Source organism: Metopolophium dirhodum, chromosome 5 (assembly GCF_019925205.1).
Source record: "Metopolophium dirhodum isolate CAU chromosome 5, ASM1992520v1, whole genome shotgun sequence".
NCBI lineage: Eukaryota > Metazoa > Arthropoda > Insecta > Hemiptera > Aphididae > Metopolophium > Metopolophium dirhodum.
Genome location: NC_083564.1, coordinates 20,236,930 through 20,262,196, shown reverse-complemented (window position 1 = coordinate 20,262,196; position 25,267 = coordinate 20,236,930). Strand labels below are relative to the sequence as shown.

At 29.0% G+C, this 25,267-nt stretch overlaps 1 protein-coding gene across 1 annotated transcript; it reads left to right on the top strand.

Moving 5' to 3' along the window:
• The first annotated feature begins 877 nt into the window (after window positions 1-877).
• Window positions 878-4,785, top strand: LOC132945628 (zinc finger protein 271-like). Its single transcript, XM_061015399.1, has 4 exons — window positions 878-924; window positions 993-1,082; window positions 3,800-4,133; window positions 4,177-4,785. Exons 1-4 carry the CDS (start codon window positions 878-880, stop codon window positions 4,783-4,785), a joined length of 1,080 nt encoding a protein of 359 aa, XP_060871382.1.
• Window positions 4,786-25,267: the final 20,482 nt, after the last annotated feature.

The following is a 25,267-nucleotide window of genomic DNA, read 5'->3' as shown; positions in this document are numbered from 1 at the left end:
TTTTTTATTGTAAAACCATATTTTAGAATTATTATCCTCAGTATACACATTTTAATAATTCAGCAACTACTTATTAGAATTTTGATTTAGATACATCTACATTTATTAAAATATCATCTGCTAAATAATTTGCAGTAAAAAAGGAAATTCTCATTTGCAAAATAAAAGTTTGTATAGCCACAGGACTCTCTTTAATAGTAGTACAAAAAATATAGGGAATTTGAGTATATGGTCTTTAGGTATACTAAAAAATTTAAAAAATCAGAATTTGAATAATTAAGGAAAAAACTTTGGTGAGCACTTTTTCACCAAAATGCCAAGTAAATTTTGTATTTTATTATAAGGGCCCCTTAAAAAAACTAATCTATGGGCCTTTGGTGTGCCAGACCGACACTGGTAATATAACTATCAGAAGAACTTACCTAGTTATTCATATTTCTCTATTATATTATAATTGAGTTATATATTTTTATGTGTTTCTATTGATATATGATTTGCTATAACAAGTATATAATAATAATTACAATTTTAAATTTTGAATTTACTTTTGATTTGAGTTGAAAATGGCAGTGACAATGGTGTGGCAGCGCCAACTATTAATGACAATATGACGTTCTATTATTTTTCAAAAAACAATTTATGTAATACATTTGTTTTTTTTGTGTACTTGAAATAAAGTGTACAACAGGAACTTAATAATTTCAGTTTTTTAATGGTTGGTGCCAAAATGTTTGTTGACCAAAAAATACTTTTTACTAAATATTTAGCCTGTAATGTTGTGTCCCTTCCCTTACCATATGCCAATTTGATTTAAAATATACATAATTTTAATGGTTTATGTCCACAGTAATTAAGATACCCTAAGGAGGACATAATTATGGAACCGTTTAGAAAGTCTATTAATGATTCTGGAGTAAATTCCAAGTAAGCAAATACACTATAAGGCAGTTAAACATTACAAAAGTTTATAATTTATTTACCATTCAAATTAGATCTGATGATCAAGAATTCAATAGAGTTATTAAACAAGAATTAATTGAAGATATAGACAATAATGATGATAATCAATTATCACAATTTGGGTAAGAATTGTATTTACTTCATAATATAATATGACATTTAATGATACTAACCTATCTGATAAACAACTATACTTAACAGTTAATTTTACAGAAATTGTAGGTAATAGAAATAGAAGCCTTCTAGTGATAGAATCCTTCTATTATTACTAACAGAAGTTATTAATTACCTACTTAGGTTAATTTGTGCTTGGGAGATTGTTTAAGAGATCATGGCAACAATGTCTCTTTGTTAGTCAAACTGTAATGTATAGTATTGAACAATTTTTAAAAATTAACTTAATATGACTATAAAACATATTAACTGTTTAGTAACTGCAGGTCATTGAAAATAATTTTGTTATCAGGTTAGAAGTTACTTTTTAAAAAAATATTTATTTATTTATTTATTTGCAAATAAAACAATTAAAGTTAATTTTTAACATGTTTTTCCTCACCTTATTTATGCAATGCTTGTGATAGAGGTGAGGAGTACTTAAGAAGTATTATTTAATGTAAAATTAAAGACTAAAGAAAAAAAGAAAAAATGTAAAAGTAAGTAAAGTAAGTTGCATGACTATCCCTACATATCACTACTTATTTTTGTGTTTTTCATAATACCAATATTAATATCTCCATAGATAATACATACATTTTCCCCACTGAATTGAGATAAGAATAATCCTAAATAATAGTTGAAAATATCTATGTTATCATTGGGTGATCTACAAATACAAAATTGAATGAATAAATCTTTATATATTTTAATAGTAAGTTCTCATGTTCTCTTGAATTCCAATTTTTAGTACTTGTTTTTCCGATTATTATTATGTCTGAGGATTCTCTAAGCAATACAGTTACACAATCATATTTAATTTATGTTCCTAATGAGTATGACCATTAGTTATAATTAGGGCTCGGATGTTGTTGCATTTGCAACTTTGTTTCTATTGTTCGGATTCGTTGCTAAGTAGGTTATAAATTTGTTTCAAACGAGTACCAATTAATATATAAAAATTTTAAGTGCAACTTTTTGCAATTTTTGACCTTTTTTCAATTTTATTGCAATTTTGTTGATTGTCGTCATTTTCAATACAATTTTATGTATTTTTTTGTGTTTTCACTTTTTTTTGTTAGATTATAAAGGTTTAATCTATGGTTATGTCGGGCTTTGTTGGTTGTGACTCGTGACGGCTTATTTGACCGTCGTCGTCGGCGGTAACTGGAAAAACCATTTAATATAGTAGATATCGCGGTCATCACAGTTTGAGAACCTGAAGAAGTCGTTTATACCTAGTACAGTGCAATAATTTTTAAGGTAAGGTAAAGTTTTTTAAAAATAAAAATAAAAAATAGTTTAAATAAAAAGTTTTAAATTTTGATAAAATTATTTGTAGGCTTCTGAAAAAATAAGAAGACCGGACAATTTACCAGATTTTTAATGACAACTGACGAGAATTTGAATTTGAATCTTTTTTATTATCTACTCGTTTAAAACCTACCTAATAAAACTTTATAATATTACTTAATAAAATGACTTAATCCATTTCATAAAATAATTTGTTAATATATTTTTTTAAATTTTTTGGTACAAAATATTTTTTTATTGCAATTTTTAAGTGCAATTTTGGGTTTTTTTCACAGCAATAATGCAATCAATTTTATAACATTTTTAGTGCAACAACATCCGAGCCCTAGTTATAATCATTAAGTTTAAATTCGAAATCATTTCGAAACCAAGTTTCACGTAATACAATAACACTTAAACAGATGTTATGAATAATCCTTAAAAGTTTAAATCACGGCTAACTTTCTGGAAACTTGGCCGTTTTGGCATTTCAAAGTTTTTGACTCTGCCAAAATGTCATAGACAATTTTTAAGTATTCGTAAGCACGAATTTGAAATTTGTAAGTCATCCCCAACCTAATTATCCTTAAAAAGAAGTTGGCCGAGATGTATCGAGCATTTTGAACTTTGACTGTTCCAATTTGACTGCGCAATTTGTAAATATTTTCAAGCACGAATTTAATTCATCCCCACTTAATAAACCTTAAAAAGAATTTGGTGGAAAATTGTAAAAGAAAGCCTAGTTAAATAAAAAAAATATTTATAGAATACAAAAATCTTATATTATTATTTTTTTATATTGATTATATAAATATATATTTTTTTAATTTAACTTGGCTCCTTTTATTTTAATTCGATTTTTGATTAAATTACAATTTTATCTTCTAAGGTTTTTTTAATTTAACTAACATTTTGTTATTCTTTTTATATTTTTATCCTATTAAGATGTTTTTTTTAATTAACCTAGGATTTTTTTTTATTAATTTTCAACCAACTGCTATTTAAAGATGATTAATAGGGGGATGACTTACAAATTTTAAATTCATGGTTACAAATACTTACAAATTGTCAACGACTTTTTGGCATAATCAAAAACTTTGAAATACTTAAATGGCCAAATTTCGCGGAAGTTATAGCAATGATTTAAACTTTCGAGGATTATTGAAAATAGCTGTACTTACAAATTACCAAACTGTGCTTACATAAACTTATAAATTACTTACACATTTTTAACAAAATTTGGAGCCAAAGTTATAAAGAACTAATTTAATAAATTGTCTAACGCATGATTAAATTTAATATAAATAAGTTTAAATAATAGATAATGTGTATAATTATCAAACTTTCCTTTTACTATCTGCATTAATCATTTTCGAAATTATTTTCATTTTAGAGCTAAAAGCGAATTTGAAGGAGATATAATCAAAAATTATACCAAAACAAAAATTGAAAAGGATTTGAACGAAGGCTATGTATTGGAAGGAACAGTAAAAACTGAATTAAACTCTTCGGACCTAATTTTTCAATTGAATTTTGACACGACATCGAAATCAATTAACTCAAAAGCACTCTTAACAAGACGTCAAACTATTCATACCAGCCGAAGAAAAAACTTGTTTTTTTGTGACAAGGTTGTGACAAAGTCGTACTTTACTAAATCATTTTTGATTAAACACTTATTGCGTTGTACGGGAAAGCTCTATAAAACTGATGTACATGATGAAGGTGTACTGGATATAAACCATATGAATGTGATTCCTGCGATAAAAGGTTTTTCAACCAGGAGATTTAAAAAGGCACAAAAGGACACATAGTGGAGATAAACCATATGAATGTGATTCCTGCAATAAAGTGTATTCTCGAACTGAAAATTTAAAAATTCATAAAAATACACATACTGGAGTTAAGCCATTTGAATGTGATATCTGTCAGAAAAGGTTTACTGGAAAAGGATATTTAAAAATACATAAAAGGACACATACTGGATATAAACCATATGAATGTGATTCCTGCGATAAAAGGTTTTATCAACCAGAAGATTTAAAAAGGCACAAAAGGACACATGGTGGAGATAAACCATATGCATGTGATTGCTGCGATAAATTGTTTTCTCAAGCTGGAAATTTAAAAGCGCATAAAAGGACACATACTGGTGATAAACCATGTAAATGTGGTACCTGTGATAAAGAGTTTTCTCATGTAGGAAATTTAACATTGCATTCAAGGTCACATACTGGAGTTAAGCCATTTGAATGTGATATCTGTCAGAACAGGTTTTTTCTAAAAGGAAATTTAAAAAAGCACAAGAGAACACATAGTGGAGTTAAACCATATAAATGTGATAACTGTGATAAAAGGTTTCCTCGAAAAGGAGATTAAAAAATCCATAAAAGGACACATACTGGTGATAAACCATACAAATGTGATATCTGTAAAAAAAGTTATGCTTGAAAAGGAGATTAAAAAAAGCATAAAAATAAACATACTGAAGTTAAACCATAAGCATGTGATATCTGTGACAAAAGGTTTACTCAAGCAGGAAGTTTAAAAATCCATGGAAAGAACATACCATTAAAAGGCTTTAAAAATGCACATTTCTTTGTCAGTTTTGATAAGACCATAAACTACTAATTTTTTATGTATTAAAAATAATGTAATCCAAGATAATGTAAAATAATGTAAGTATAATCATCACTCTATTTTTAAAAGATTAATTTTTGTACATTATGTTTCTCTGCTAATTCACAGTTATATTGCTTTTTTTCTCCACTAGCAGCTATTATACTACTATCTAATTTAATAATTTACACATTTTTTCGAGATATGTTTAATGTTATATTTCTGTTAAAATCTATGTATTATAATTTTAATATTAAGATTTCTACTAATAGTATTCAACAAAATATGTCTAAATAAGGAAAAATTGAAACCTTGAATGTTTAGGCTAAACCGGTTTTCGAAGAAATTGATTTTGTTCTGGGTGGAATTCTAAAATAAATTTTATTAAACACGTGAAATGTTCCCTGAATGTTTATATCACCATTTTTTATACATCCTGTACCGTATTTAAGGGAGGGGGGGATTTGTCACGGGTGGCCATTAATTGATATATTTAGGGGGCGGCCAGGCACCGGAGTATATTGTATTAATGACATTTTTTTTGTTAAGTATTTGTTTGAGTACCTTGGTATGTACTATACTTGGACTTTTTGCATTGCATTACTATGGTACGGACATATGGCGTAATTTACTAATTTTGTCAGTCAATGCTAAATATTCGTTTTTGTAATTTTTTTTCAGTTTACATTTATATTGTATGTTGTACATTTTGACAATTATTAAAATAATATTTCATCACTATCCGTGTTTTTAACATGTATTTCATAGATTAAGAATTATAACTAAACAATTAAAATACCGATAATTTTTTATTTTATTTATAATTATTAATAAATAAATGTCTTTTTATGTCCATCATTTTAAAATTTATTTCCTACCATGTGTAATATTGCAGAATTTTTGGCTTTCATTATCATTAACACACAGTCCCCGAGCATACCTTAAGTCAGAATCATCTATAGTTAAGCTTACTTATAGGGTACAATTCCCTATTATTAAAACAGGTAGCACGCGCTAATGCAGTAATGATCGCAGTATTATGTAACAAATGTCCCCCCCGACCATTATGCAGTGTTCAATGTTGGGACACAGAAGCCTACGGTCACTCGGCACCGTTCGCACCTTATGTGTCTCCCAGCGGTACACATCGACAGGGCTTACTGTTCCCCGCAAATAATTAATGAATTAAAATATTGAAAACGACGAAACTGACCAACCACTATACACAATATTCATCGTCACCTGAGCTCCATCGTCGATGGTCGAACACTTCTTTTTCAACGACTGCTGACCTAGACTAACGCCACACACCGTCACGTCTCCAAAACTTTCATTTTTAAGACACCTGCACCAATAAACCTCGTGGTCAACCGTCAAGTAGTCAACACGTACCTTGATTATCAATTTTGTTTTCAACATCGACCATCCCACAACAATTATGGGCTAAGTCGACGACGTGGGCCTATAGATGGGCAAAGCTGATTCATATCTAGCCATTTCAGTTTTCACCGAATCAAGTCAGCGTCAAATGTCGTAATATAAAATTTCTCTTGGTCCCCCTTTTTAAGCACGATTTGTAGGCGTCGCGAGACGCGGGCCCCCTCTTTTCCTTTTTCCCTTTTCTTTTCTGTCGCAAGCCCCACGCCTAGGCGGAAAACATAAATTAAATAAAAAAATGGGATGCGTTGCATGTATTACTCCCTGTAACGGTTGTAACCCTGTGAGGGCTACCACGAGCAATGTGCTGTGTCGTGAGTATTGTTAATTATTATTAGTTTTTCTAACGAAATACAAATTATTATTATGTCTTGCGACAGATCATGGTTATTCTTTTCCAAATTCTCATCTTGTGCTCGCTAATGACTTATTATATTTTGTGCTCCTGCTATGTGCCACAAAATTATTATTATTCACTTGTGTGAAAGTCAAATTATTATCTTACTAAAAATTATTATTATTCACTTGTGTACCTATCTGGTATTCTTCAGCTTGGGTGGTCAGTAATATCAAGAGCTTTTCTCCAACTTGGTGTTCGTCTGGTTCGAGAGTGTTGAAGATAGTGCGGCCATGTTTCCAAAGGTTGAGTATGAAATAGCGGACCAGTCCACCAGAGGTTAATATCCAGGGTTATCAATTATTCCTTTCGGAGTCAAGCCACGAGTGGCACAGTCTACTGGATTATGTGCAGTGGGTATATGTCTCCATGTCAGACGAGGTCATATGCTGAATTTGAACAATGCGATTCACCACAAAAGTTTTCAATCTTGCTGTTGGCATTTGGATCCATGTAACCACCACTGTGAAGTGACAACGGGCAGTGACGTTCGTGATCGGCAATGAAGTTAAATTGGTTCGTAAATATTCAAGATGCCGGGCGAGGAGTAAAGTGTCATAAAATTCAAGTCGTGGATTCAACAATTTATTTTCTGTTGCTACTTTAGACTTTTCCATAAGAAGGTAACATTGAGTGGTATTGGCTGATCGTACCAGAAGATAAACTTCTGCAGCGTATGTTATTTCTGAACTGTCACAGAACCCGTGAAGTTCATAAGTAGCTTTTTCTGTTGTCACTTGACGTGATATTTTGATTAATCCTATGAAGGGCAGCTCTTCATGATATTGGGATCATATTATGGTGGCATCATCCGGTATCTGATCATTCCACCCAACTCCAACAGACCACAAATATTTCATGAGACATTTTAGGTTAGTGATGACTGGTGTCAGCAGTCTGATCGGATAATAAACGCGCGCAATAATTTCTGCCAAGATGGCACGCTTATTAAAGCGTACTGGATTAGGTTGATACTGGTATGCTAAGATGTCGAAGTTAGGTTCCCATTTTAACCCAAGATCTTTAGTATAGTCTGATGAAGGATAGACCACCCGTACTCTTGTGTTAGTACTTCCTGGCTTCATAACAGCATGATGTGGAATATAGTATGTTGACAAAGTGGCATCGGTTGCAGTGGTTTCAACTCGATTCATGTGCCTAGAGTCGAGATAATCGTACATAGCCTCGTTATAGTCACTTCTCAATTGCGTTTATTTAGCCAAACGAGATTCTAATTTTCTAATTTTTGTCGTGGCAAGCCTAATCGTTTTCGGCAAATTCGGTAATAAAACTGGTCTGACTTCCGCTGTCTAGTAAAGCTTCTTGCTGATGTACATTAGCATCTTGAACGTAAACGATTATGGTTGACATCAGAACACTTGTATTATAAGGTCTGTTATCCAAAGATGAAAAGCATGTGGACAGGGTTGGTGGTGTGACTGGAAGGTCAACTGTCAGTTCAGGTTCAGAATCTTGCGTGTCAAAATGTAAAAGTGAATGGTGACGACCCCCCACCTTCAAAATAAAGCTTGTTATGTTTACACTGTGAGACCATGTGTTCACTGAAACACAGAAAAACGCGATTTAAATCTCTAATGGTCAAATATAGTTCTTTCGGTGTTTTCCCTTTGAAGACGGCGCAAGCGATTAATATATGGCCTGGTTTCGCCTTACAAACTTGTAAATTGACGTTGGTTCTCACTTTGGTAGTTGTGTACAGGTAATGCTGACTTATGGTGTTGTTGTGAAGTGTGTAACGTGGTCAGTTTTGGTTGGGATTTAGTGTTTGCCATCTTTTCACGCCCATTAGACTGACGGCTGGCGGATACAGCTTTGCAAAACTTTGTTAAGAACGTAATTAATTCATCCACACTAGAGTCATCATTGGTGTCTACTAGTAGTTCCCATTGAACTTGTAGCTGCCGATCAATCTTCATCTGGAACAGATGTAGTAACATGTTGTTCCATTGATCTACTGCATAACTTTGGTTCTTGAGTAAACTAATCGACTCTGAAATTATGTTCAATATCTTCCGAAAGGATTTCACATCACCAAACACTGCTTTCGGCATGTCCCACAACTAATCAAAATGACTCTGAGCAATAATACGACGGCTTGAGTAATGATTATCCAACATTTTTAAAGCTAGATTATAATTATCACCACTTAATGTCAAGTTGATGATAATCTTCAACGGTTCGCTCTCTAGGTATGCTCTTAAATAACTAAACTTAACGACTGGTCGGAAATCTGAGTTGTTGTGTACAGCTTTGTCAAATAAATTACGAAAACCCGTGTACTCTTTCACATCCCATTTAAATCGTGGTATAGACAACTTATTTAATGGTATCGACTGGGTATTGATACGAGAATAACTGGCTTCAAGAAACGTTTCATCTGCCTTGGAGTGCTGCTTGTGCGTTAGTATGTATTCGTCTGCTACAATCATGATACTGAACTAGGCCTCGTAGAATTTTTCTCGTAGTTCTTCAGGCGAGGTTTTTTCGTCAGTCGTCACCCTTCTGATCTGGTTTCCCTAGCTGCTTAATGATTATTGAAATCTGCGTTTTAAATTCCTCTTGAAGACGTAAGACTGTTGCGTACATCATCCGAAATTTCATTTTCGCTGTTTGGTTGGTAGGGGTAGTTGTCAAATCGTCTCCAGCATTACGCACTCGGTTAATACGTTTTTGTATATCCAATAAATGAATTTTTGCTTCTTCAAAAATTTCCATCGTAATATAATAAGATTTAATATTCCGAATTAAATCGATATGTAATGTATCGATAAAATTTCGCAACGAAAATAAACGGTATCCGTATCTAAAATAATCCATGGTATTGGCCCTGACCTAGTTTTTTTTTTATGTATCGGTCCCGTACTTTTGCAATCACGGCGGCACTAATTAACCTAATTAACAATAATTCAAACACACTGCGGGTCATAGTCCAATCCACTTTTACTTTATATGGGTATAAACTGAAATTCATCAGCTGAACTACCTAAAGTCCTCTGTCTCACTGCATATTGGCTACGACTTCAGAGACGTTTAGCCCACCAGCCAATGGTCTTCGGTGAAAGCAAACCACCGGGAGTAAAAGAGAAAAATGAAGCGTTACTTGCACCGTCAACTGCAGCTACCACCAAACACCACACCACCACTCCGCATAGTCAAGCATTTACCCGGTTTTTATACTGTTTTATTATTAACTATATGTACTATTTGAATTCTTCCTTGCTAAAAAACCAATTAGTTTAATCATTACCCAGTCAAACACAATTGTTTATGATTTATAATAGTAAGCCGCAAATCCGGCAATATATTGATAAAACTGATGTTGATAATTTCACCATTTAATCGTAAGCTGAGAGTCTATTAAAGATTATCTATACAGTCCACTATTCTCCGAAACAGTTACTATGTTAAATTTTTGAAGTAAAAGTATCAAAAACAACAAGTGTAGAATTTTTTATAATACATGCTTTTATTGTTTTAGATACTTGTACAATAATAATTAGTTTTACATACATTATATTATTATCTACTAATTTCAGTATTCTTTTACATTGATACTTTTGTTTTTTTTTTTATCAGCTTCTAGTACATATCTATCATAGCTCAACAATTTAAGAACTTATTGTTCAGAAGAAAACGATCTAACAAAATAATTTCAAAAATCTCAGTATCTGACAATAGGTAAATTTAATGAAAAGTACCTATAACATAGAAAATCCAGCTACTCTGGTGAGGGCTTAACGATGTTTTTCAACTGCTTGTAACAAAGTCACTTGAAAAAGAGTTTCCTTAATACCCGATAATGTAAGTTAAATCGCATTTTTGCATCAAAATTAACGTTAAATAAAATTATTCGTTTATTATTTCCGTACATATTTATAGTTAACTTCGTGTTGTAAAATATGTTGTTCTTCTATTCAATAAGTAAATAGTAAATACCATAAATTATAACATATACGATACTGTGGGTTTGCATTATTTGCATCGACGGTCCAAATTATCGCTCTGATTCCATGAATGAATAAAATTATAATAATAAGTCATAGGTACATGTTAGTTAATAATATTATTAATGATTAAGCAACGAGTAATAAGTATACAAATGTTAATAATATGTTAATGTATGTTTAATAAATTATTCATAAATAAATTAATGTATTTAAAATTCAGATTATTATTTTTTTTTATATAAAATTGATTTTTACAATAAAATAAATTAACTCATAAGTTACTGAATAATATGGAAATAATTATGTAGAAATGTGTTTTAGTCAATATAAATCTATTCTACGTACGAATCACCGGTCGTTCGTATTTGAAAATTTGAAACTACATACCACAGTAGCATGTAACAATGAAACTAATAATTAATGTAATAATAATAAATTAAGAAATGTGATAAATAATATTTCTAGAAATAATAAAAATTTGTTTTTGCATATTTTAGTAATAAAATGGATATTTTACAATTTGTTATTGCATATAATAAATTATAGCGCTAGTTATTATGGCATAGGTATGGGCAGTGTTGTAATAAATACTTTTAAGAAGTAAATTCAAATTTCAAAGTATTTAAAATACCATCTAAATACTAGAAATATTTAAGTATTTGAGTAATACGCAAATACTTTTTAGAAGTATTTGTAATATTCTTCAAAAACAAAAAAAAAATTCTTTTCAGTTCTGATATTATTTGTTATAATCAAAAATGTATTTGTTGCATTTTAAAAACATAATTAGTTTAATAACCAAAATTCTGATCAGTCATGCTACTTCTTTTTAGTGTTAGTTGCACCACAACAATGAATTTTTCTTTACAGAAAGTTATATTAAATTAATTCAAGGTGACACTGTGAATAATAAATATTAAATAAAACTATTTTTTTCTTCATCAACAACAAAAGCCATTAGTTAATTAAAACTATTGTAGTTTAGGGTAATCAAGTGAGTGTATTTTACATGTTTACATAGTATTTCAAATAAATAATATCATTTTAAAATTTGGTGGTTTTTTTTGACATTTTGGGCACACAATATTAAATTTAAATATACAATATTATATATAATAATAGTTCATAATAATAAAATATGTCAATATGGAAAATATATATTAATAATACTAATACCGGGAACATATTTTTTTGAATAATAAATTAGTAATAGCATTTTATAAAACGATAAATATTAAAGGGGAAATAGTTTAAAATTATTCAGAGGCCTAATTACAATGAAAAATTACGTTACAATATAATAATAATAATAATAATAATACAAATAAATTAAAAAAACAATAATAATAATAGTAGGTAATAATATTATAATAAATTATAAATTATGAAAGCTTATAAATTTGACAGCTACAAACACTTTAGTGACGAATACGCGTATAATATGTCTATGTCTATGTCTGTGAAACAGACTACAATACACTACATTACTCCGATATAGATACAGTTTGGAAAAATATTTACTCGGATATAAAAATATTTCAATCTAGAAACTAATCAGTCGTAACAACCATACATAAAAGAGCGTTTCTATATACACGCGTTTTTTTTTTAAATTTGGAAAGTCCAAAAAAAGTTTAAGTTGCTTAAGTGCATAATAAATAAACATGTGGTTCACCGTTCACGGCATGCATTTCGGACAGACCCCTCTAAGAGGTGGCATGCAATTCGGACATACCCCTCCAAGAGATGGCATGCAATTCGGACAAACCCCTACAAGAGACGGCATGCAATTTGGATATTTTTTTTTTTTGCCATGCAATTTGGATGCAGTTGTATTAACGGGTGTAGACCGTTAGGGTGAACCGACCCCAATTATAGCCCGTTTGGGCGAATAGATCTATACCGTTTGGGTGAAGGTTTGTTTAACAAAAACTACCGTTTGGGTGAGTGTTAATTCTACTAAAACTACTGTTATTGGAGGTTTGTGCGAATAAGGTTTAAACAGGTTTATAAGTAAATTAATTATATATATTATATAGTAATGTAGTACATAATTATTCATAGTATTATTATTCAGTATTATTATTAATTATAAAAAATAAATAATAATTAAAATAACATATTATGTCATACCTATAATATTATAATAAGGTTGAATTGGCTTATAAATAAAATTATTAATATTAAAAGCGATTACTAATGATTAGCAACGATATCATACTGATCTAGATTTTTACCTCGAGCGGGTAAAAAAAATTCCACTTGTCCAAACGGTATAAATGATATTCACCCAAACGGACCATTAATTTGTTGGTAAAAATTATTATCTTCGCCCAAACGACCACCGCCCTAACCGTATTAACAGTTTAAACTCGTACCTACCTTATAGCCTATATAGGTTATACCTAATGTATGTAGGTATTACCATTTCCGTTTGTGTACAAACTTTAATAGGTATATTAATTAACTTATAATGGACATATGAATATCAATAAATATTCATTTTATTTAAATCAATGAATTTGTATTATAAGCTACATACCATATAATAATATTATTACTTCATTTTACATTATAATTTGTACATGATTCTAGAACATCGGTTTATTTTAAAAATCTATACAAGATTACACACAATTTATTATTTTTGCATAGATATTAATGATATTTGAACAATTAATACACTTATCATGATAAATAACTTGAACGAATTTTGTCTAGCTACAAAAATCTAACCTATCACTAATCACTGTTATACTCACTGCAGTGGTGGCACCAGATATTTTTATCTGGGTGGGCCAAGCTGGGGCCACTGATTTAAAGGGAGGGCCAATGACATAACAAAATTCGCCTTACCTATCGGGTGCAGGTAACAACTTACAATATTACATGTTAATAAGAAATAAAGGTTACTAACGAGTGTAATACCAGCTAATTATTATTATCATACATGGTGAGCCAGCCGGGGGCCGAGAAGATTGTATGGTGGGCCACGACCCACCCTGGCCCACCCCTATCGCCACCACTGACTCACTGTCATAATTTTATCAATCGTATGGGTACATATAATGTTAACACAGTTATTGTGGGATTGAATTATTCATCTCCAACTCATAAAAACTAAATGCCAACGTATCATTAGGGGGTATAATTTCGGCACAATCGATAATTGCTAAAATTCAATTTGCAAAAATGTACCTACATATAATATGTAATTTGTCGGTACATAAGAATAAACGAACAAATAAATAACTAAGCAATTAATTTCTATCCGTAAACCGAATTAGGGTAAGATTCCTTACATTCAACACAAGCTCTTTTCTGACATGCATCAATGAATGTACCACATCGTTGTTTCTGTTGTAAGTATTGTCATAATATTCACTGGAATTGTCTGCCATTCATTCTGCTTATAGGTAATACGCAATAGGTATAATAGATCGTTGATTAATTGTAGATGTAGAACAACACCTAAAGTTCTTTTATTTAATGTACACGTGTAATTTATTGATCTGCGTAATTAATTTTTTACGAATTAAAATTATATAGCTTACTAAACAATATTAATATTTAATGATTTATAATAATAATTTAAGTACAACAACAATAACAATATCTATAAATGTTTAATAATAATCTAGTTAACGCTAGTTGAAAAATAACAAACAAATAGTTTTATCATATATTTTAATAAATAATTTAAAAATTTAAATCAATCGATGTATATTTTGATGCGAAAATACAAGTAAACTCAAATTGGCGCGTGATACGGAAGCGGTTTTTCGGGTGACTATATGTTACCAGTAGTTGAAAAACAAGTAACAACACAATCAGACAACATTCACATATTTTAATGTACATCAGTACCTGCATCACATAACACGATACTGTACGGCTTATGCATAATTATTACGCATTTCGAGTTTTTCGAACGCAAATGATAATGATGTAATAATATAATGTACCTATTTATATATTACAATATTATCAATACGATAACACGACACTGTTAAATATGCCACCATGCTAAATTACGGTGCAGGGGGGGGGGGGGTGGACTGTGAATCGAGCACGGCTGGTGGCAAAGGCCGAACTCTAACTCTACGCTTTCCGTTCCAATCCGTTAACGTTACCACTGCTTTTGTACCGTCATACGATCTTCCTCGTTTTGTGAACCAAAGTCGAAGTAACACAGCTATATCACATTTTTCATTTACAAAAATCTGGTTGTGTTTTTTCCAACGGATTAAGCTCGGTCTTCGGTCATCGCCTGATCGCCACACGCGTGAGAATCTACGACCGGACCACGTGGACCATTCACCGTCACCAATCAAGTCTGCGTCAGCCATCATGAAGTTATTGTTTGGGTTTTTAATCATTATGCTCACTATCCACCTCAGCATTCAATATGGTCTGTCCTACAGAACGGAATCTGCATGTGAAAATGGTTGTCATCCAACTTGCATTTCGGGTTATGGACAGTGTGAACGTGTATGCGCTTATACTCATAGCTTGTGGCTTTGTCTATGCACCCAGCCCCAGGACATGTCGGAGCACGGAAAATTGTAAAAAATGTTTCTTAATTATAGTAAAATAGTAAGAAATAATTAAATAATTAATTATAAAATACTAGGGCTGTGGATTTGTAGAAAATGCTTACTTTTTAGATAATTGATTTTTGATTTCTCTTTCAGCCATATTATATAGGTAATTTTTTCTTTTTTTCGATTTTTTTTAATTTTCTTCTTACGCACTTTTTTTTTTGTAAGCGAATAAAAATAATTAAAAATATTATATTCTTTTCAATACAATTATATAGATAGAAGTTAAAAGATTTTTAATTATTCCTCTAAAGCAATTCACAAAGTTTTTTATTGCATTAAATTCATAGCCCTGCTTGAATCGAATTCAATTTAAATAGTTCTAGAATCAAAGAAACATTTTATAAACAACTTCATATTCTTAGGCCGTTGACTAGTAGTAGTGTTAGTAGTAAATAATCATTGTCCTATTATAGCTATTTATATAATATATATCAAGATATGTTCATTCACTGATTACGATGTTTTTACATTCTTTGCTCCCGATATATTATATTATTTCAATATTATTGTTGTATAATTAATTGGTTGGTATAAGTACTTTAATTTTTGAGCTATAAAAGATAATATATATATATATAGTACATATAAGCTGATAAAAAAAAACTATGTAACTACGAAAACCATAAACTGAAATCTGTAATCACAATAATGTATTTTAAATTAATCATCATTGTACAAGTATATGTGAAACAATAAATTCATGTATTATAAAAAATTAACTAACACTTATGTACCTACTACCTACCTATACCTAAATAATATGAACACATTTTGTCTTGCTACTAAATAACAACGTATCATCGACAAGCCAGGGCTAAACGAGTTAAAAAGTGAAAGTTAAGTTATATTTTAATTTTTAACTGAACTGATTTTCATTGATATAAATGTAATGAATAACGAGTTAAATTTAATCAAATCCATGTTACGAGGCTTTATAAATAATTAAATAATAAATATAAATTAGTATATAAAAAGAAAATTTGAAGTTTCCGTATAACTTTTAACTTAATTTAGGAGAAAAAAAATCACCTCTAAACTATAAACTTTTCAAAATATTTTCTATCAACTTAACCTAGCTCATCTAAAAATCATCATTAACTTTCCCAGGCTTGTCAACGGGTATTAATTTGGCACCGACACCGGCAATAAACGGTAAAATTTAATTTGCAAGTACCTAAAAATAAACGAACAAATAAATAATTAAGCAATTATAATTATTATAACCTAACCTAACCTCATTGTACTAAAATCTGATTAATAAAAAAAAACCAAACATTCGTATGTACCTTATAGATAAAGAAAAATAAATAAAGAAAAAAGAAAAAAAGCCAATGCAATTAATAATAATATTTATTATTATTAAAACTTACAGCAACCATTATTTTATAAACAAATGTTTTCAAAAAAAGACAATGTAAAAACAATGCAAAGAATTTGTCCACCGAAACGTTTTTCAAACTCATGACCACTGTTTAAATCCCTTGTTTGAGAGCCTCTCCAAATTGGACGTCTTAATTACATTTTGTTGCATTGTGTTTACATTTTTTTTTTTTTGGAAATTTTTGTTTATAAATAGCTGCTATAGATTTAAACAAAAATAATTATTATTAATTGTTTTTTTTTCTTTTTTTTACTTAATTTATTTTTCTTTATCTATACATACGAATGTTTAGTTTTTTTTTTATAGATAACTAAAAATAAATAAAGTAAAAATAAAAAAAGGTGGGTGAGTGGATGTCGCTCTTCTGTACAGTAGGTTACAAGTGGGTCACTGTAATGTATGGTGTTAAATTTTAATTCAATGATATAATATTGTATAAGAAAAACGATTCTGAGCGAAAACGGTCAGTCAGCCTATGATATTATACCAAGTATATTTGATGATATTATTGTGAATAAAGTCATTTATATATAACCTATTTACGTGGAGCCTTGTTTTAAATTTTCAATCCTTAGCCATAAAAGTTAAACATTTTAAAAATTTTTAACTACAAAATAATTAATAAATTATAAATTTGATAAATGTTGTCAACATTTGAACTTTATGAGCAAATAAAAAGAAATTGTGCCTATGTATTTTTAATATTTATCAACTGCTATTAGAACGATATATCAGGAGCCTTATATTAAATGTTCACGCTTTTTTACCCAACAAATAAAATTATATTGATATTTATAGAAAAAAAAACTAAAAAAATTGAAAACTGACAATGTCCGTAAACAGCTCAAAAAGAGTCAAAATATTTTCAAAATTGTATTGTGTATAGAAAATGCTAGTATAAACATTCAGTGAAATTTTCAAGTATCTACAGTCATTCATTTTTTAATTACAATAAAATAAGAAAATTGTTTCATGAGAAATCGAGTGAATATCAAATGTTGTAAAAATATAGATTTCAGACGCTCATAAAAATTTAATTTGAGTTTCTTGTAGACATTTTTTTTTTGATAAAGGTAGACAAACTTATGAGTAATCTTATATTACATTTTCAAATCTTAGATTTAAAAAGAAAAATTTTTATGAATTCTCAACTCAAAATAATATTCGTGATTTTTCCGTATTTTGTTAAGATTTGAACTTTAAATACTTATAAATAAAAACTGTGAGTAAGGATTTTTAATATTTTTCAAATATCATAGTAACATTGTAGTAGGAGCTTTGTATTAAATTGTCAAGCTTTTTCACCCAACAAATAAAGTTTTATTGACTAAATACTAATAAAATTGGAAACTGAAAATGTTCCTAAACAGTTCAAAACAAATCAAAATATTTTTAAAATATTATCGTGTATGGAAAATGCAAATATAAACAACCAGTGAAAATTTGTTACACCAAAAACCAAAATCGATGTTCTCAAAAATAGATTTTGCGTAAAAATTCCTGTTTTTCCTTAATTTTTCTTTTGTTTTTACGGCGCTTTTGAAAACTACTGGGAAATATTTACTTTTGACTCCCCCCCCCCCCCCAATTATCAACTAGATTCACTTTCCTATCAGAAAAATACTGTTGAAGAAAATCCAAGCATTTTACTGTCCTAAAAGGTGATGAATAAAAAAAAAAAAATCACATCATATTATTATAAAATCAATACATTCATCGCGTCGCTCAGAATCTAAAAAACAATGAAATTTATAATAATAATAATTATTATAAGAACTTATAGCAACCATTATTTTATAAACAAATATTTCCAAAAAAAAAACAATATAAAAACAATGCAAACAATTTGTCCACCGAAACGTTTTTCAAACTCATGACCTCTGTTTAAATCCCTTGTTTGATAGCCTCTCCAAATTTGACGTCTTAATTACATTTTGTTGCTTTTATGTCTATATTTTTCTATATATATTTTTTTTTTGGACATTTTTGTTTATAAATGGTTGCTATAGGTTTTAATAAAAATAATTATTATTAATTGTTTAGATTCTGAGAGGAGTGATGAATGTATTGATTTTTGCAATGATGTGCGTTTTATTATTTTATTTTTTATTTTTCTAAAACTTTATTCTATTATCGAATAAGTAATATTCTGAACATTTATAGGGTATGGTTTCTGACAGCAATACATTGGATCAAGTAAGTACATTTTCTACTGTACGTAATCGTTATACCTATATACCAATTAAGGAAAAAAAGGGAATTTTTAACAATTTTTTTTTTGTAATTCAATAAAGAATAACTATTGTAGAATTGCATGGAAATAGTTTTCACCACCTTTTTTAGTAGCATTTATTAGATATGATAATAATATATATTTCGAAATATTCTAACTCTTCTTGCGCTATTGCCTATTTGTTAATATTTGAAAAGTTTGACCTTTTTACATTTTTTCGTATTAGGTTTAGGTATGTAACATAATTTTTTTGTTTTGGTTTTTTCTTGTAAAGTTGTATTAAAAAATACTCAGACACAATTTTTTTTATAAACTTGTACACAAATTATTTAAAACTTTATAAAAGGACATCAAAATCGCAGAAATATGTAAATAATTTTGTATTTAGAAGCTCGTGACATTTTTTACTTTAATATTTTAGGATTGAAAATGTAATACAGGATTTCTCATACTGTATTCACCGTAAACAAAATTAGAACAATGATACATACAGTTTTTATGAGAGATTGAAGTTCAAAAGTTGACAATATTGAATATTTACACTTAAAGTAACGATTTTTTGTTTTTAAAATATATTATGAAACTTGAAAGATAATGATGAATTATTTGATGAATAGTTTTTTTTTCATAAACAATAAGATTTTCAAAATATTCAGAAAAATTTAAAGCTAACTCCGCTCAAAATTGTTTATTAATAATGTATCACAATGATTTATCATTCAATTCAATTTTAACTCATTCATTTCTAAGCACTATTTTATGATCAGGTACACTCAACACCTATTTTAGAGCAGAGTGACTTATTGATGGGTTATTTGTCATTTTAACTCGAAGACTTCGAGGAACTGAAAATGATCTTGAAAATTAACCGTCGATACAACTTTACTTGTTTTATATACAGTAATACAGTAGTTTGCAGTGGTGTACCTAAATTGCCTATACGTTACGCCGCGTAATACAAATACACAATATTATAATATAATAAATTAATATTATTATTATGTTATAAACTTATAACATAAACTGTCGGTATTCACGGTTGATTGTAAAAACGTGGTATTGCAAAAAATGTGGAAATCGAGATAAACATCGATTCTTATGTAAAAGAACACGAGGAATTCAAATCCGGTGCAAAAATCGTTCTTAATCGATTATATCTATGAAAAATATCGATTTAAAAATCGTCATTCAATTCAAAACGTGTAATTGCCTCTATTTGTATCAAGTCAAAACGTGGTATTGCAATGTTCCAACAAAAACGCAGTATTTCCCTTGTTTTTTCTATAGGACTACATTCTATATTAAAACAAAACGCTGGATTGCCATTCTATAATAATGTACTTATGTACCCATTACAGTCAACTATTATTTAACTTTTCAGTGTTTAAATGTTTATTATATTTAACATAATGATTTATCAGAATATTTTTGTTTTCATGATAATTCAAATTTATAAAAATAGAATATAGGCATTAGTTCATAATGTTTATAAAGATAACGTGGTTATGTGTTATCAATCTGTTGTATAATATTATTAGTAATGGATTAGTATAATAAATTGTGAAAGTTCTAAGTTGTATAAATCTATAAGATAATATTAAATAATTTATTTTCTGTCTCTGTTTATTTTTAAAACTATATTATAACAAAATAGGAGAACAAGAGATATTTTAAAAGCTGCTCAAAAAGTAAGTAGGTACCTACATAAAACATTTTATCAACTAGTATAAAAGTACCTATGTGTTCTCTTGTATGATAATCTCATTTAAAAGAACAAAAAAATTAAATTACAAATAATTTATTGTTATAAACATTAATTGAATGTTTCCTTCTACCATTAATATATCTAATTTTTTTATATGATACAATAAACAAACATAGTAAGATACTAAGATGCTAAATTATAACTTTTAAGTTATAATTATATTAATATATTAATATGGCATCTTACTATTGTTGTTATACCTACCTAGCTACCTGTACCTAGGTACATCATTATCTCGGATATTAAAGATTCTGCCATTTATGTTTATTTCTGTATACCAGTAAAATTTAATAATACCTAAATTAGAACAACAAAATTTTTATAATGCATAATTATAGTACACCTACTATTATACTATATCAAATATTATTTTTGAATAATATATTATATTTAAATAAATCTATCCTGAGTTTAAAACTTAGTTTTAATACTTTGAAAAATTGTTCACAGGCCAAAATGTGGTATTGCCGGCAAAAGCACGTTTTGTACTGAACTTTAGTGATGGTGGGAAAAATGCAATATTGCCGGTGTTTAAATTCAAAATGTGGTATTGCCGGCAATACTACATTTTGGCCTGTGAACACTTTTTCAAAGTATTAAAACCAAGTTTTAAACTCAAAATAAATTTATTTTGACACCACCAATCGTTTTTTTTTCATTTTTTACATTTGATTACACTAATTGCAAGTGTTAGTTCATGCCATAGGACGTGATATAATTTTACTTAATTTGTGAACATTTTGATTTTTGGCAATACCAAGTTTTGGATTTTCGCACTTCAATTACCTGTGCAATTAACAGTGCTACTTATACTAATAGCCACCGAGCAATACAAGTATTTAAAATCGTATTTTCATCAGGAATCCTCGTGCGTTTATTTAAAAAAGAAAATATCACTTTGATCGTAATATTATATTATCGTGCATTATGATCGTTTGATCTTTGGTCTCATTTAATGTACAACATAATATATTAATATTACTGGTATCATAAATGAAGCTTTTATCTAACATTTCATATTGTAATGTGCAGTGTGTATGAGATTTGTTTCAGAACATTGTTATCTTTAGATCGTTCCACTCAATTGACCTACATTTTTCCTCTCTGTAATATTTAGAGTCTATATCAATCATATCTATTGTAAGTCGTTTTTTATTATAATTCTGGGCGGGATCAAGAGAACTATATATTAATTAATATTAAAGCAATACGATGAAGATTTTTTTATCCGGAAACGCATTGTTATTCGGTTAAACCCCGGTTTGGAAAAAGTTTTTTAATTTTAAAATAAATATTATGTTTTTGGGCTAAATACATGTTTTGTGTTTTTGAACGATTTTTTGTAAGGTTTTCGTTGTCATGGTTACTTTTAGTAACAAAACATATTTATCATTCGTATATTCTCCATGTAGAGGAAAAAATATATCGAGTAAGCGTGTTATGTTTTTTTCGTTTTCATTTATGATTACGTTTTTGGTTAACGATTTTAAAAACGTTATTTTTCTACAGCGTTTTCAAATAATGTGTTTGATTATTTTGTTTTTTAAATTCTTATAATAGTAAACGCGCAATATAGGTATAGGTATAGGTACTTAAAGTTAAAATTAATTATTCTTGATAATATTTGAATAATGCTGAATTTCGTTTTCGTTTTAATTTTTGTGTTTGCTTAATAACGTCTTTTAAATTCGTTTTTCATCCCTGCAGGTTAATACTAATAACGGAACATCTCATAGTCACCAACTGTCGCTAAAATCGATTTGAATAACAATAATGTTGTTCAAATAATAGTTTAATCGCACAATTCAATCACTAAACAAACATTATATTATCATCATATTGTTTTACAATCAATACCGAACTCGAAGGCTATATAATAATATTATGACAACTGTCACATATAACTGTTGTTTAACGTATAATCATTATTGTAATCAAAATGCACATAATTACCTAACGTCAAAATCTATGCGCGCACCAATTTCAATTATTAACCGAGTGCGATTACGATAGTTTTAGCATTTAAAACTGCTCAATATTATTAGTATTCACCTTCCTGGGGTCAACCCAAACGTGCAATACACACAATGCGAATGATAAAATATATTTTTATAATTATTCTTTTGTAGTTGAATTAACATAATTAATAATATAATCATTGCTGCGAATTTAATGCATTTGCATTTTTTGCATTTTTTTTTGCATATTTTACCGGCATATAAACGCTAGCTTCCACCACGATATTTTCGTATCAATGCTTTTTATCTTAATATTGAAGTTTTTGTTTAAAATATGTCATTTATTGGTAGCTTCTATGAAACTATTGTACTACTTTAATTTAGTTGATTTATCTTTTTTTTGTAACTGTTGTTAATAATACAAATCTAATCTAATATTCATATTGTTAAAATTTCAATAATTATACAATATAAAAACAATTTAATTTAATTTGTAGTGCATTGTGCATTTCTAACACCCAAACGTTGGTTTAATTTTTTTATACCAGTGTTTGAACACCCTAATAGATCCAGCACCCTTAACCCTTAACCCGAATAAATTATTCTGGTGCTGAGCCCTGGTTTTTAGTGCATCAAATTCACAGGCCTGAATGTAATATATCGTATCATGCTCCCACTAATTATTAAAATACATTTTTAACATTAATTCAGAACCTTTGTCAACGAATTTCATCACGAAAGCCGCCAATAGAGCAGGAAATTTACTCGTGTTTCTAAATTATTGTATCATGTATACATATAATAATATATTATATTATTATTATTAACCCACGATGTTGCGTGTAAACTAGACGACCCAGTATTTGTTTCAAGACTGTTTGGTTGGACAATTGTCCTGGCACGTGTTCAGACATTTATCGAAACTTTAAACACTTTTTTTACAATAATAATTTAATTATGTTAACGTTTTCTCTGCCAACAATTTTATTTTATCTTCAATTCATAGATTTTATATTATTTTTTAAATTTTGTTTTCAAAGTGCAACATGGAACGTCACGCTTAGATATTGTACGGGCTGTCGATAATGAAACAGATTATTTACCCTTGAAGTAGTATTATAATTTTATCATAATATACAATATTGTGATCTAGGATGGCAGTTATTTTTCTCGTAGTTGGTCTGAAAAATGCATATTTTGCCAAACAGTTAAATGTGCAGCGCCAAAAATAGCAACGTTTAATATTTAAAATAATAAAGTTCACCATTTCCAGGCAAACGTGGACGTATATATAATAATACTTGAAGTTTCGTACTTAAAAAAAACGAAACGTGTAAAAAATGTATTGGTTTTCGATTTCAAATCGAACCAAAACGAAATAAAAAATAATGTCTTGTCGAAGCTGCAATACGTGTTTATTAATACCGCTATTGATATGGCGTGCAAAATGTTACGTCGCTATATCGGTTATCTTATATTATGGTATTATAAATCTAATAAAACAATAATTATATTTACCGAACAATGATTTGACCTAGTTTTAAATTACCTATATATAATATAATATCATATATTATAATAACGTGCGATATGTGCACATGCAGTATGAAACCAGAACAGTATAATGATTGTGTTTTGATATTATATCGTGCAATACACATCGGTACGCAGTTACGACGTCCAATTAATGCATCCTCTCGACACGCCAGTAATTCGTAGGGTTCTTAAATGTTTTTCAATTGAGAATATTATTCAGCGCCATCGACAGTCATACAATTTCGATCGTTGTAAGACACGCCACAGCGTTTGTGATTTAAATTTGTGGCGATCTGTGCCTACGCTTTTTGCGTGGCAAATATTCGATCTTATAATTCACCCATTCTTCCCGTAATTATATAAGTTATGAGTACCTAAGTTATAAGTCCAGGGCTCGGAACTCCGTGCATTTGTACGTTTCTCAGGAAGACGCACATTCAAATTCCGATTCCATACAAATTCGTTTCATGATACATAATAATATTATACTGTCGAAATTCAAAAATGTACGATGTATATTTTTACATATTTTATTAAATTTTTATGATATTGCATATTGTATAAAGATTTTAAGCCCATTCTTAATACGTATATTATGTTTATACATTAACAACAAACAAATTTCCAATAGTAGAAAATTATAATTTAAATAATTTAAAAATAAATAACCGCCGTCACCTTATCTACATTTTTAATTATAATAGTATAATTATTCACCTATATTCATTACCAAGTATTAATCGTAATTATGATCGTCTCGGTCTATTATTTAAACATTTTTGAACATTGATAGATATTTTATTTTTGAATAAACATGATAACACGATTTTATATTATATTCTTTGTATTTGATACATTCAATTTTTTTTTTAAGTATGGGACTCTGGGAATAACGCTTCGAGATCTACAAATGAAAAATATACACAAAAAGTTTGTAGCAAAAAATAATATTAAGTTTTTTTT